The 14,132-nt window shown below is 38.6% G+C and overlaps 1 protein-coding gene across 1 annotated transcript; it reads right to left on the bottom strand.

Moving 5' to 3' along the window:
• Positions 1-1,839: 1,839 nt before the first annotated feature.
• Positions 1,840-12,877, bottom strand: nfascb (neurofascin homolog (chicken) b; the record flags this gene model as incomplete). The annotated part of the gene is given in 26 exon segments (XM_079478282.1): positions 1,840-2,065; positions 3,124-3,184; positions 3,290-3,421; positions 3,500-3,673; positions 3,792-3,914; positions 3,996-4,206; positions 4,331-4,446; positions 4,612-4,837; positions 5,078-5,154; positions 5,347-5,559; positions 5,647-5,788; positions 5,792-5,969; positions 6,059-6,206; positions 6,843-7,006; positions 7,113-7,224; positions 7,329-7,472; positions 7,557-7,688; positions 7,792-7,976; positions 8,108-8,219; positions 8,502-8,672; positions 8,851-8,973; positions 9,538-9,728; positions 9,862-9,967; positions 10,069-10,174; positions 12,451-12,518; positions 12,630-12,877. Coding segments are annotated over 24 exon segments (3,573 nt in total). The 5' UTR covers positions 12,451-12,518; positions 12,630-12,877.
• Positions 12,878-14,132: the final 1,255 nt, after the last annotated feature.

Here is a 14,132-nt window from a genome sequence, read left to right as displayed (position 1 = left end):
ATGGATATAATAAAAGAACACAACAAAATACAGGATGGGCCACCTGTGCCAATAGGCACTTCCGAAACCAGGAGACAGGAGCCGAGGCGGGACTGCAGACAACAGGACATAAGGGCACAATAGGCCTCGGGATCCCCCAGTCGAAGCTGGTTAAGGTGGCTCGGGAAAGGGAAGTTTGGGGCCCCCTGCTGGAGCTGCTCCCCCCGCGACCTGACACCGGATAAGCGGACGAAGAAGAAGAATAAAAGTGTGTATGTGTGCGTGAGTATGATAAACAGGAAGAAATACATGTGCAATTTAAAACTAATGACCCTATACTTAAAAGCTCTCTTTTTTTTCTTTTTTGCTCAACCAACTAATCACTGTGTCATACATAGCAAAGGGGTCAGCCCCGCCTCCTCACTAAGATAAATGTTTGTGCTCTCAGATCGTTTTTAAGCCTAGACTCCTACGTAGAAGTTTTTAAGCTAAATTAAGAGCTTTCTTAGAGGATTCTTAGAAGCTTTAAGAACACGGGCCCAGGTGCTTTGCTGTCTGAAAGAATCAAGGACGCCAGATTCAGGCTTGCGTGTGTAGGGAAAATGTTATATGGTACTAACAGTTCATTCTACCGTATAGGTTTACTAGTCAGCTTGCTGACTATTCTGGAATATTGGTGAAGTACATGCTATTTTCCCAGTGTATAAAACATACAGTATGCTTCAAATGGTTATCCATATATGTAAATATGTACTAATTTAATGAAAAGACAAGGCAATTAAGCTGTTGCGCAAAATCGAATACATGTTATCTGTCACAGCAGACATCTTTCTCCCATCCACCATGTTGAGTATAGGTACGGTTGAAAACTATTACCATATAACCTTTTCCCAAGACACACACAAGCATGAATCTGGCGTCCTCCATTCTTTCCGACTACAAAGCACCTGAAACTAGCTCGGAATCATGACATCATAAATGGGAATAATCCAATTTCCGAGAGCATGTGAAGGCAGCATAAACGCCAGTGTTTTCTTGTCAGTTGTCCGGTATTGTAATGTTGTCCGTTGTGCCGTGTTCTCTGCCTTCTTTTCCCCTGATTTTATATAACAACTGCTTCCATTTGGATCCTCACTCCAGTGTTCAGCAAAAATGACTTAGCACAAGATGTGTAGGGCCACTTAAAGGAGTAGTTCACTTCAGAATTTGCCCCCATTCACTTTCCATAGTGATTTTTATTCGTACTCCTTTAATATAGTTATGACACGTCATTGATTCAGTTTATGCATTTTAATGACTGAAGCACTAAAACACCTACACAGTATGATAGATAAAGATACAATGAATGTTGTACACATCAGATTAGTGTAACAATCAGCAGCCCAAGGTTATACTGTATTTTGTATTCTAACATTTTCACACGAAATTAACATGACATTTTGTAACAATAAAAATAAACAAGCATTAGTAACAACTCTATGTGATATTAAACACTGCTTATGTAACAAAGCATTGTGGAAGTTACTTATGTCTTCAGATATATGTGTTGAGTAAACCTCTGTGAATCGACCCTGAATGTTATTTTGAGTTTGTTCAGCCACACTTCTGTCATCTTATCAACATGATAAACTCATCAGGACATCCTTATCTGGCTTCCCCTCAAAATGATTTGTGACAAATCTGATTGGTGCTTGTGAACCCCCAGAAAAATGAACTCAGCTTAATGCCCAAATATCTTTCAAATGCGTCTATACATAATTTCCAGCCTGTCCGACAGGTAACATGATGCATGGTTACTCTCAGTTCTGTATTTTGAGCTCAACTCAATCTGTATATCGGGGTGTTTTTAAAACATTAGCTCTAAGCAAAAGAGTAGATAGCCACAGGAGAGGTGGGCTCAGAGCTGTCATGGTACGGGCTTCTGTCGATGTTCCTCTTGCTGACGCCTGTGTACTCTCCAATAAAAGAGCCGTCCTCATTGAACTCGATCTCATCCCCCTCTCCATACTCCATCAGACTGTCATCACTGTTTGTCCTTCTGTCAATGTGCTCTACTGCACCGCGCCCCTGACGGAGTTCCTCCTCTCTGATTGATATGAATATAAAAGCACATATATCACACATTATGTGTATTGAACCCACAACCTTGCTTTTATCAGTTTAGCAAAACAAACACAGCATCAACTCATTTCATAAATTGCAGGTTTAAACCGGTTTTAAAGGGACGGTTCATACAATAATAAAAATTCTGTCATCATTTACTCGCCCTCCAAGTCTGTATACATTTCTTTGTTCTGATGAACTCAGAGAAAGATATTTGGAAGAATGCTTGTAACCAAACAGTTTTTGGCCATGGTTGACTCACATAGTAAAATTACTATTTTAGTCAAAAGTGCCCCGGAACATTTTGCTTTCCCGCCTTCAACAGAACAAAGACATGTATAAAGCAATTATATGGAAGTCAATGGTGGTCTAGAACTGTTTGGTTACAAGCATTCTTCCAAATATCTTTCTCAGAACAAAGACATTTATGAAATGATGAATAAATGATGACAGAATTTTCATTTTTGGGTGAACTATTCCTTTAACATAAAGGAATAAAATGATGAGTTTTTGTGAAATAAATACCGTCTTGTGAAGTGCAGGGTGGACACTCGTGTAATCCTGCAGTAGAGGATCAAAGTCAAAAGATGACTGGACAAAGCAGCAGACAAAGCATCTTATCCAATATAATCTTACCAAATAAGCTTGATCGTAAAAGACTAGAATATCCCTTACAGTTAAAATGTAACGTATTGAAGGCAAACAAACATACAATTTAATTTAACATGTGTTATGTATGACATGTATCATACCTCTCAAGAGACCTTCAGTGGTCCAATCGCAAAACACACGGAGTAAGGAGTAAAAAATGAAAGAGATGGTGTGTGAATGATGATGAATAAATGGATGAATTGGAAAGCAGAAAGAAAGAAAATTATAGTGGCGTACAGTGCATACTCCAAATCATCCTGTGCTAATATGATAATTATGATGTAAATGACAAGATTTATTTTTAGACTGTGTAAATATGAGTATACGTTTAATTTTATAAAATAAACCTCCGTCCTGTGGTTTGACTTAGTATTTTTACAAAGCAGTTACCTGTAGTCAAACGTTCCATTCTCATCCATTGGCTCCAATGCAAAATCCTTTTTGTCCCGCACTTTAAACACACAAAAAAAGAACATTTAAGTGTCCTTCATAATAATACCATCAGTCTAACTGATGGCTTTATTAAAGCTATACTATAATATAATGTATACTGCACCTGGGTATTTTCCTCCGCGGCTTCTCTTGATGAAAAACACTATAAGCATGATGAGAACCAGCAGAGCAACGGCACACATCAAGCCAATGAACCAGCCCTGTGTTACAATGTCCACTTGATCCCGAGTATGTTCTGCTCTCGGACACAGACGGGTTTAAGAGCTAAAAATCATCTCCCATTTGATCTTACAGTGTGAACGTTAACTCTTACCCTCAGTCGTAAAATGTGGCGATTCTTCAGTGAACGCCTCCCCGACTCCAACCTCCGTTTGTGCTGCCAGTGAAAACTTGTATCGCGTGTATCGATCGAATCGACGGAGAGAGAAGTAGGTGATGTTTGGAGGAATGTCTTCCACCTGGATTTTGTCCCTAAGGGTGACGTTCACTAAAAAAAAAATCTCATCACAGTCTTTTTCAGAGAGTACACAAGAATGTTCATTTGTGTGAAAACAATTCTGCGGGGGAAATTGCTCGGTTAAGCCGTGCATATGTGCAACACTTACGGGTCTGGTATTTGAGAATATATCCGGTCAGGATCCCGTTGGGTTCTGCAGGTTCTTCCCAGTCTAGGTAAATAATGTCATAGTGCCTGTGCATGATTCTGAATGATCTGGGAATTGATGGCACTGCAGCAGAAAGTAAAAACATTTGTTCAGCCACACCTATATAATTTGTCAATTTTGTCAACATTTTCTATGTGTTAATACCTCCTTCAGGTGTCTCAAATTCAATAGTGTTGCTTGGTGGCCCCTCATAGCGGTTATTAGCCACTACCATATACATCCTGTAGTTACTATAAGGAACCAAACCACTCAATGTTCCAGAAAGGCGAGGTCCATTAGCTTTAAAACTCTTGGTTTTAATTCTTCTGCTCACAGTGTGCCAGGGCAGACGGCTGCTTTCTCTCCAATAGTACACCTTGGAAATCAAATGCAGCTCCTTCAGTGGCTTACATTATTTACGGACAAGTTTCAGCTTACTTACAGTACCTATATTGGTCGTTTTTCAATTACATAAAATGACATTGTTATAAAAGTCGAACCTTGTACTCTTTTATATCACCCATGACGTCAGCTCGTGCCACTGGTTCCCAATGGACTGTCAACTTTGTGGTCTCTATGTCTTCCACCCTTAGATCAGATGGAGCTGCAACAGGGCCTTTAAAAAAGTGCAAGTTTGGAAAAACACTGACCATCATTTCTTTCTTTCTTTCTTTCGTAAGTCTGTATTCCAGCCAGACACACCCACGCTCAAGCAATAGTGTGAGTCTGACCATCGACATGAGAAAGTGTTTTGAAAGCATATATATAAGATGAAACTTACGGTCCTCCCCGGAGTAGCCAATGAAGGTAGGGGATTCTGGGCCATAGCCAAAGAAGTTGATGGCCTGAACTTTAATCTCATAGGGCGTGAAGGTGTCCGTGTCATAGATGATGTGGCTACACCACCAATATGTTGTGTAGTTCTTCCACTCCTCCCTGGAATCCCGCCGTCTCCACCAAACCATGTAGCCCAGTTTCGGACCATTCCATTCTCTGTACTCCAGTGGCTTTGAACGGGACGAAAACATCACAGTTAGTTTAAATCACAGAATGCATGTTAAGGAATACAAACTTTAAGAAAAAACAGAAGGAATGAACTAATCTGATAAACTTAAAGAAGAATGATGAACTTCAGACAGTTTGTAATGAATATGGGTTAAGCAGCCTGTCCTTAAATATTGCAAACATATTAAGTAAAGCTGGTGAGATCTTTAAATTATTGGATCTGTGAATCATCTATCCATCACCTCCCAGCTTATTTCCATGTTATTTCTGAACACACCACTGCCCAGTCCTTTAATGTTTCGTGGGATGGCATCAGGCACTAAAGGGATACAAAAATACATTTATTTTAATAAAAAATGTATTAAACACATGAAGAAAAATGTGTATTATTACTATAAATATTATTTAATTTAAATAAATAAATTTAATAATATAACGTCTGTAATGCACAGTTTACACAAACTTGCATAGTATGTGTACTATTACATTATAGATCCGTTATATATTATACCTGCTCCACCGGTCTGGTAGTACACAGATGCCCAGCTGGGTTTACTGGGGCCGATGCCATTTATAGCGATGACCCGGAAGCGGTATTCCACAAACGGTGTTAGTTGTAAAACAACAGAGTTCATGTTGTCAGGGTAACTGGTCAGGTTCTGCCAGCCACTTGGGATCAGCCAATAGTCAGCAAGGAGATCTTCTGTATACTGAACCAAGTATTCTACAAAAAAGTGCATTCAAAATAACATGATTATAATAATGATTTCTTTCTGAATAATTGATTTAGGTGAATCTGTGAAATGTGTACCTTTTATAGGACTGTGGTTGCTCAGTCCTGGTACCCAGGTAAGTCTAACGCTCCTCTCTGTTGGGTCAGAGATCTCCAAATCAGTGGGGGGGTCTGGACGGTCTGAAAGCAAAATGATATACACACAAATACATATGTATTTTTAGAAATATATGCACAGCGAACATGTACACAAGATGCGAGTGTATGTGCTTGTACCCATCACGATAAGTTTGGCAGAGCCAGTGACCACCTCCAGTTCACTTTTGACTTTGCAGGTGTACACCCCTTCATCCCTTCTGTTCACATCAGCAATACTCAGAGAATCTTCATCTTTTGTCATTCTACAACACACATATTCAATATAGCACTAATGACAACTTAGCCAGGACAGTAGCAAAGGTTTAACAGCAGAGATGAGAGTTGTGTTTACCTCCTTCCTAAGATCAAGAACTTTTTGTCCTTAAGCCAAGTAACGGTTATCTCCAGAGTCTCGTCAAAATTTATTTTGCAGTCGAAGCGAGCGAGACTTCCTCTTATGACTTCAGTATTGTGTGGGGAACGAATTATTTTGATGGGCTCTACAAAAAACAGGTTTATATAATTAAATATATAATATGCGATATAGAAAAATCTCAAATGTGCTAGTTGCACAAGATGGTACCCCGTGTGCTTTTGGGACACCAGGGTCGTAAGACACATTTCTGGTCGTGTAACAATGTGTGGGAAAAGGAGTTTTTTTGCTGGCAAATATGGGTGTTTTTTTAGATTAAAAAAGTAATTTAAGATCCTCTTTACATTGCTGAGCATATCGTTGAGCCAAAACAATTCAATAGTGTTATATGACCGGAAATTAGTTTGATGACCCTTCCATCGCAAAAGCTCACCAGCGCCATCTTGTGCAACTATCCTAATATATAGACTGTTATTTTCTGGTCTGTGTTTGGTTTTAAATCAGCAATTTAGTAACAGTTATTGGTCTACTGAACCTTCAGTTTGGGCCACATAATGTTTGTTTATGTTGTTGCTCCTTAAACGTCTATATGCAAACTTATTTTGTCTTATTTTTAAATTCAAACCTATTTTGTAGTAGCTTTGCATATTTGATTAAACAAAATTAAAAACAAACGTAAAACTTTCCCTTTATAGAATAAAAGACACCAACATCTACATGTATGGCTGACATTTAAAAAGAAGGATGAGCTCCAGAGACTTACCTTTGACCTCTAGTTGAACCTCTTTCTCATCTCGTCCAATGACATTGCTCGCAATGCACACATAGGTTCCCTGGTCTTGTATCCTTGTGTTTCTGATCTCCAGTGTACCATTTGGAAGAACTCTATAATTACCTCCTCCTAACGCACCTATTCCACCCTTTGACCTATACAAAAACAGAGAAGGGAGTTCAGTCATCTGCACCTTTAAATTGAAAATATTTTGTATTGTGTAATACAAAAACATTTATGAAATACAAGAGTAATAGTTACCATCGTAGCTCAGGCTTAGGAGAGCCAAAATACGGGCAGCCTAAATGAGTGTGATTGCCTTCTGTTGATTTAACATGTTCATTTCTGGGTCCCAACAGACGTGGTTTCATATCTACACACAACAGTCAGTTGCGTAAATACACTAGTTTGGCCCGTCTTATATTCAGTATATACTGTGTAGATTAATTTAATAGTTCTTTATTTAATAGCTCTTACCCATCACAGCCAAAAAAGCATTGGCCATGATGTAACCATACGGGTTAGAAGCGTTGCACTGGAACACAGCAGCGCTATCAGGAACCACAGAGAGGAACGTCAAAGTATCTCCTGAGACCTGTCTGCCGGGACTCCTGGGGGCCTCTTAAGTAAAAACAAAGAATCAAAGGGTGTGTTAAAGAGCTTTGCCGTGCACCTGGTTGCTCATGAAACTGTTGTCTTTCTCACCATTGATAGGCCCTCCATTAACCATCCACTGTATCTGAGGTCGAGGGATACCATCGGCTCTACAAACTATACTGCCACTGTCATCACGAGATAACACAAGACTCTCAGGTTTTTCCAACCAAAACGGAACCGCTGCAGACGAAGGAAAGAATATTTAGCTTTCCACATTTTGTAGAATAGCAGCAACCATTATTTACACACTGAATAACAGTGCGAAAGTAACGGCGTATTCTACATTTGACCCTGACAGTGATGACGTGGTCCAGACTGCCCATTCTGTTGGAAGCGGTGCAGATATAGTCTCCTCCATCATCCATATCGATCTTCTTTATTCTGAGCGTTTTGTTGAAATTCTCCAACTTCTTCCCTGCTATGGACAGCTCCTCCCAATTCTTAGTCCATTTAATGGTGGGAGTCGGACTGCAATATAAGATAAATATTTGTTTCTGTTTTCTGGAATATTAATGTAAATGGTTGAGTTTCAAAAGCTCTGACATCATGCATTTTAATATATATTTAAGGTTTTTCATCAAACTGTTTCTAAAACTCACACTCCAGCAGCGAAACACTCCAAAATTAGTTCTTCCCCCAGCATTGCAATTGTTGTGCTCATAGTCCCTTTGGGTTTCAAAAACTTGGGTGCTGTGTGGGCCGCCATGCGAGCTACACCGACATACAGTAAAACAACAGTCACACGAGAAACTGAAGAAATGAATAACACTCACAAACTGTAAAAGCAATGGATTAGTAGTTTAGTGGCAGCTTGTTGAGTGTTTCCAAAAAGTCATTCAGTAATAAGAGTCCTAACTCACCACTGTATTAGACTGTTAGATGGGTTTAATCGTGGTTCTTCCGCAACTGAACACACACAACCATAGACAAAAGGAAAATAATTAGGCCAACAGAGGCTTATATTTCAGCTGAATCAAAATATAGCTAACCGACCTGTGAGCACCTGTAGGATGAGCGGTGGTTTCTGCTGGATGGTGTTCGTGAAGGGGAAACGTGCAACACAGACGTAGTTCGTATTAGCATCTTCTGCTACGATACTGGAGAAGTACAGATCTCCATTCTCTGCCTTGGACACTCTGCGATCCTGACGGATTGGTGTCATAGCTTTGGACGAAAAGGTACAGTTGTACCTTTACAAATCACTACATAAAGCTTTTAGAAAAAACATAGAAAATCCACCTGGATGTTTTGGACAGCTGGGTTTTTGGACTGTCAATGACAGGCCTGGGCCAGCAAATGACCAGTGAAGCTTCACTAACCCATGACTAATCAAAATACTCACTGCTGTTCAGCCAGAAGGTGTCTGGTTTTGGAGGACCTTCAGGTGGATTGCACGGTAGGATAAGAGGAAGTCCAACCACCACCGAGACTGGCTCCAGATATTCCTTTAGCCATGTGCGGGCCTCTGTTCACAGGATGGCCACAGTCTCACATTAAAACATAGTACAGCAGAGATTATGTAGTTTTGTATGCAAACCTTTGAAGCGAGTTACCATTTTAGCACTATATGCGCTTGTGAAACGGTGGTTGTTAACAAGTTGCTTAAAGCCACTACATCCTTCGGCGGGGACGTTAGACGTCATCGCGCACATGAAGCTCACAATTTATGGAACATGGGCACAAATCTTTAAAAACCTGGATGGGGATTCATTTACGAACTAATTTCTTGCAAGGGAACATGTTTCACATAAAGTTGTTTGGTGGTGGTGATGTTGTAGTGTAGTCTGTTTATACCATGTTAGCTATTTACTCCTGGCTATAGCATTTAGGCTTCAAAAGTAACACATGTTGTGTTCATCTGTAGAGATTATCTTGAAAAACATGTTAACATCATAAATCTAATCACAGAGTTTATCTTTTGCGATCTTACTAAAGTCTATGGGAACCAGTGCGGCGCTGACTTCCGAGCTGGCCTACAAAAAGGGTCATCCCTGCGGTACACTATAATAGTTGCAGTGTAAATTCTTACTGGAGACACGCAGATGGATGTGACTGGACAAAGCAGAGCCAAACTCATTTGTTGCAGTGCACTGATACACGCCCTCGTAGTCTGCTGGACGACCCCAGAAGAAAATCTCCAGCGTGCCAGAACGTCTTCTCATGCTGACCTGGGGATCCCGCGCTACGTTCAGGTAGACCCCATCACGTGTCCATGTGAAACTGAAGAACGGAGGTTATATTCTTTTTGTGTTATTCTGTGAGAGCTTCATCTAGACAACTGTCCAAGGTAATCTTAAATGAATTCTGCACACACATATCATACACACACATGGGTAAAGTGTCAGCTACTTACACTGGAGGAGGGTTGCCTGTTGCCTCACACTCCACTATTATAGGGTCAACTGGATCTGCAATATAGTCTCGAACACTTTGTTTAATGATCATTGGAGGCTGTCTGACTGTGGGTTAGAGATTTAAAAACAACGTTTAAGAAAACTGAAAGGACAGTGTATGAAAGTTATGGCATGTACAGTAAATATTACACAACGTTGTGTCTCACCATCAGGTGGTATTTCCATAGCTAAAATCCATGTCTGCTGTAGAATAGTTAGAAAAACTGGAACCATCCAACATTTCCAGGCCATCATCTCTGTTATGGACAGCATCTGTGGTATAGAAAATTTGAAGCTGACGTCACGCCATATGTTGGATGTTGCAGTGGCAAGGAGGATCATACGCCACTGCTATTGTTGTTTTTATATATACAGTTACTTGTTTTGTTTGATATATGGAGAAATCGAAAGTAAAAGACCCATGGGCTTAAAGCTATTGCGGTTTTTAACACAGCAACACTGACCTAACATAGTTATATTTCCAAAAAATCTAAACACTGTATTGAACGCATTAGGAAATATCGTACCAAGATGGCGCAACATATAAAACAGCGTGACGTAGCTTCACATTCTCTATTGCTTAATATATATAGGCTACCATTTCTTAGATCCTGTGTACACCAATAGCAACAATGGGCAATGTGGAAATTACCCCAAATTAGCTTAAATACGCAGTGTGGACCCACTGCGCAATCGGACCATTAGTTATTACATACATGAGACACTGCACAAACCAGTCTTCGTGTGAAATCTCGCTGTATTTGAATGTCCATACGCCGATCAATCTGGGCAGTTCTGCATGAACTTTATGCTTTTTGATTCTCGTGCCCATAAGCTTTATATACGCACAACTTCGTCAGTGGTGTAAATAGTTCAAATGAAGAACAAAGAATCACGAACACATTTATTGGCGTATTGTTTTTTATATATCGCTATCTTTACTCTGTTTAGAATGGGGAAAATATGTGCGAATGATTGTACAGCACAAAATCTTAGATTAATTTAGACTGACAAAAGATAGAAAAGAACCTGAAACAAATGAATATTGAAATGTGGATGCTTGCCAGCCTTTTCATGTCAGACTCTTTTGTTGAACCATACCATAATAGTTTTATATACCTACTTTCTAATGTAACACCTTAGTTGCGTAATGTAAACGTTTTCTCAGCGTTTTCTAGCCTTAAATATAGATAAATATAAACACAGAGTTGGGAGGGATCCCATATTTCTTTAAACTTTCTTAGCAACTTTTGAAATAACGTTACACAAGAAGGAAGCATCATATTTTACATAAGTTTCACTCTGTAGCCTTGGGTTAAGGACTCCTAAACCACTTTTCACTGTGTAAGTTAACGTTAGGCTCCATTAATAGATAATTAATTAGAGAACAGAGATCGGTTCCCAACATAATGCGTTCAGATACGACGGAAAAAGAGATTTATCATGTTGAGTATTCATACTCTGTCACGTATAACCTGAAGCCATTGAGTGTTTTAGTGATGTTGAATGTTCTTTGATTGTTTTAGTGTCTCCTGTTTGAATAACAGGACCGTTTTGGATTTTCATGTTCCTTAGGGAATCCTTGTGCACTTTGATGAAAGAATACAATCTTTCGTTAACACTTCTCAGCTTGTTTAGTAGCGTGTAAAACGTTTTCATGTATTCTAATTTCTGAAAGTTATAATCAAAACAAGATAACAACATCATGGGCAATAATCAGCATCAATGATTTTGTTCTCATCCTGCAGTCCTGGAATGAGTATAAGTTTTATATTTATAACATTTGACATGCTGCTCTGATCCACCTTAGTTTATAGACACCCGGTGCTGCTTTTTTTCTGTTTAAATTAAACGGTATCAGGGTTAAACTATGTTTCCAACATTTTCATCATTTACATTTTATAATCTATTTCATCTACATACATTTAGTATTACACTAATCTCAATACATTGCGCAATTGTTTTGTATAGGCTACATTTGTCACATTTGCGACACATGAAGAACTATGAGAAGTAAATTATCACTTGCACCTCTAATCAGCGATCCTAGGATTTATTTATGATAATTCGACATCAAGTCAGGGTTACACATTTTTTGTCATGGTCTGTGGACCCCCTTTAGTAGCCTTGGCCACCCCTGGCCACCCCATATATAATACTCTAGCTCCGCCACTGCCCAGAAAGGTGAAATTCTGTTTCTTAAATAGCCTTTTTTACTTTTTACTGTGAAAAGACTTTAATAAATACATTTACATATATTTCTTAAAAAATGTGTTGCGTATAAAATTGTTTCATATGAAAAGTTTGGTTCCAAATGAGATAACTCAGTGTTTTATTGTGCATTCCAATTAATATCAATCAAGCTGCAGTTGGTTTGTTTTGATTCGAGCCATAATATCTCAAACAAATACAGATAACTAACACAATAAAACGCAATAAAAACATTATCTCATTTTGGAATCAAACTCTTTATATTTTTGTTTGATCAAAGATCCTAAAGATCTTCGAAAACTGGCATTTGCAGTAAACATTCACAGAAACTGACTCACCAGAAGTACTGTAGGATCCAGGATGCACAAATTCTTCTCTATTTGTGTCAGCAGGTCATTTCACCATGCTAAAAGAAATCAAAATGCTACTGAACATTTGATGTTAAATATAATTTACAATTACACAATTACGGAAAACAACATATTTTTCTATAACTAACACATCTGGATTTGGTTACCTTTTATATATGACCTGCAGTTTTTGTCCTTCTTCTGGACATCATTTTACTGTAATCCAAAAGCTGATTTCCACTCCAAAATAAAAAAAAACTGTATAATATCTCAGCAGTTGTTGTCTGAAATGTATACCTCTTCATTACTCTTCATTGTCTTAATCCATGTGACTACACTGCCCATTGACCATGAATGATGTTCCTCCCCCTCCTCTCTCACTGGTACATTCTCTCTCTCTCTCTCTCTCTCTCTCTCTCTCTCTCTCATAATAACATCCTTTAAATCTGACCAGCTTGAGATGTGTCATTTCTTTTACTGAATGCAACTTGACAGAGGACTTGCTGTCAAGTGACAAATGCTTTATTTTTGAATAAACAGATCCAGCGGTAATTTTGCTACTAGGTTTTTGTTTTAATTGTTTTTATATTATGCCATATTTACATGAACAAACATTTTTATGCCATAAATAGCACATTCTGTACTGAGCTCAAATACATTTTGCATTCTTTTGTTTATGACATCAATGTGTGGGCCTCATTGTTCAGGACTGAAAAACTAAGCTAACTGAAATGAATGAAATGTTTGTTTCTCTGAGAAAATTATAATGCGGTCATGCGACTTGTGGCTTCACCAGGAAAATACATTTTAATGTTTTTTGGTGGTCTTGAACATTAAATAAAAACGAAAAAAAAAATGATTAAATATTTTTACTTCATTTGGTAAATGCTTCGAATTGCCATGAGTTATGATGGTCCAGATGAGAAACAGAACAGGTAATGAATGAAGTCTATGTCACAAGCTTGAATTTGGAGCTGTGGGTGGAAAAAGGATCTCAAACACAGAAACACATTCCCATCCCACAATGGCACTCAAGCATCCAGGGACACATAAAGTACATCTCACTGTACAAGTTGTACGTAAACTGTACATCATTAGCTAAATAGACATTGGCTGTCATGAGAGAACAAAAAACTGCTTTAGTCATCTCAATATGTCAACAGAGGCATATGATCTAATTCTGCTCATGTTCCCTATTCCTTCAGTATCCTCAGCAGTGCAATATTACATCATCAGCACTGCAGTGCCATGCACCAAACTGTACAGATCAGGGCACGAGTCTGAAGAAAGCTCTTCCTCCAGAAAGAGACAATATAAACCTTTGTCCACATTGACACAGTCAGTTCAACCGTGAAGTGGCTCTACAGCTTGCTTGTATTCATTGCAGCAGATGTTTATGGTGGATTCAGATTCAGAATTTTGCTCCGATCAGTTTAACAAATTATAACTCAAGGATTTGCATTTTGTTTAAAAAAACGAACCTTGCTTTCAGATTGATGTTATGTTGACTGTTTTATATATTCTTGTTTTAGAAACATTGTTTTGTTATTACACTTAGAGTTATTTGGTTGACCAGTCACTTATGTTAAATGCCAAAAACAATCACTTAAATAATCCATAAAACGAATATAAGTGAATGTTAAGCCATAAAAATATTGATGTCTGTAGTG

This window comes from Barbatula barbatula, assembly GCF_947034865.1.
Source record: "Barbatula barbatula genome assembly, chromosome: 17".
Lineage (NCBI taxonomy): Eukaryota > Metazoa > Chordata > Actinopteri > Cypriniformes > Nemacheilidae > Barbatula > Barbatula barbatula.
Note: the sequence above shows the minus strand (reverse complement) of the source record. Positions and strands in the feature narration are given on the sequence as shown.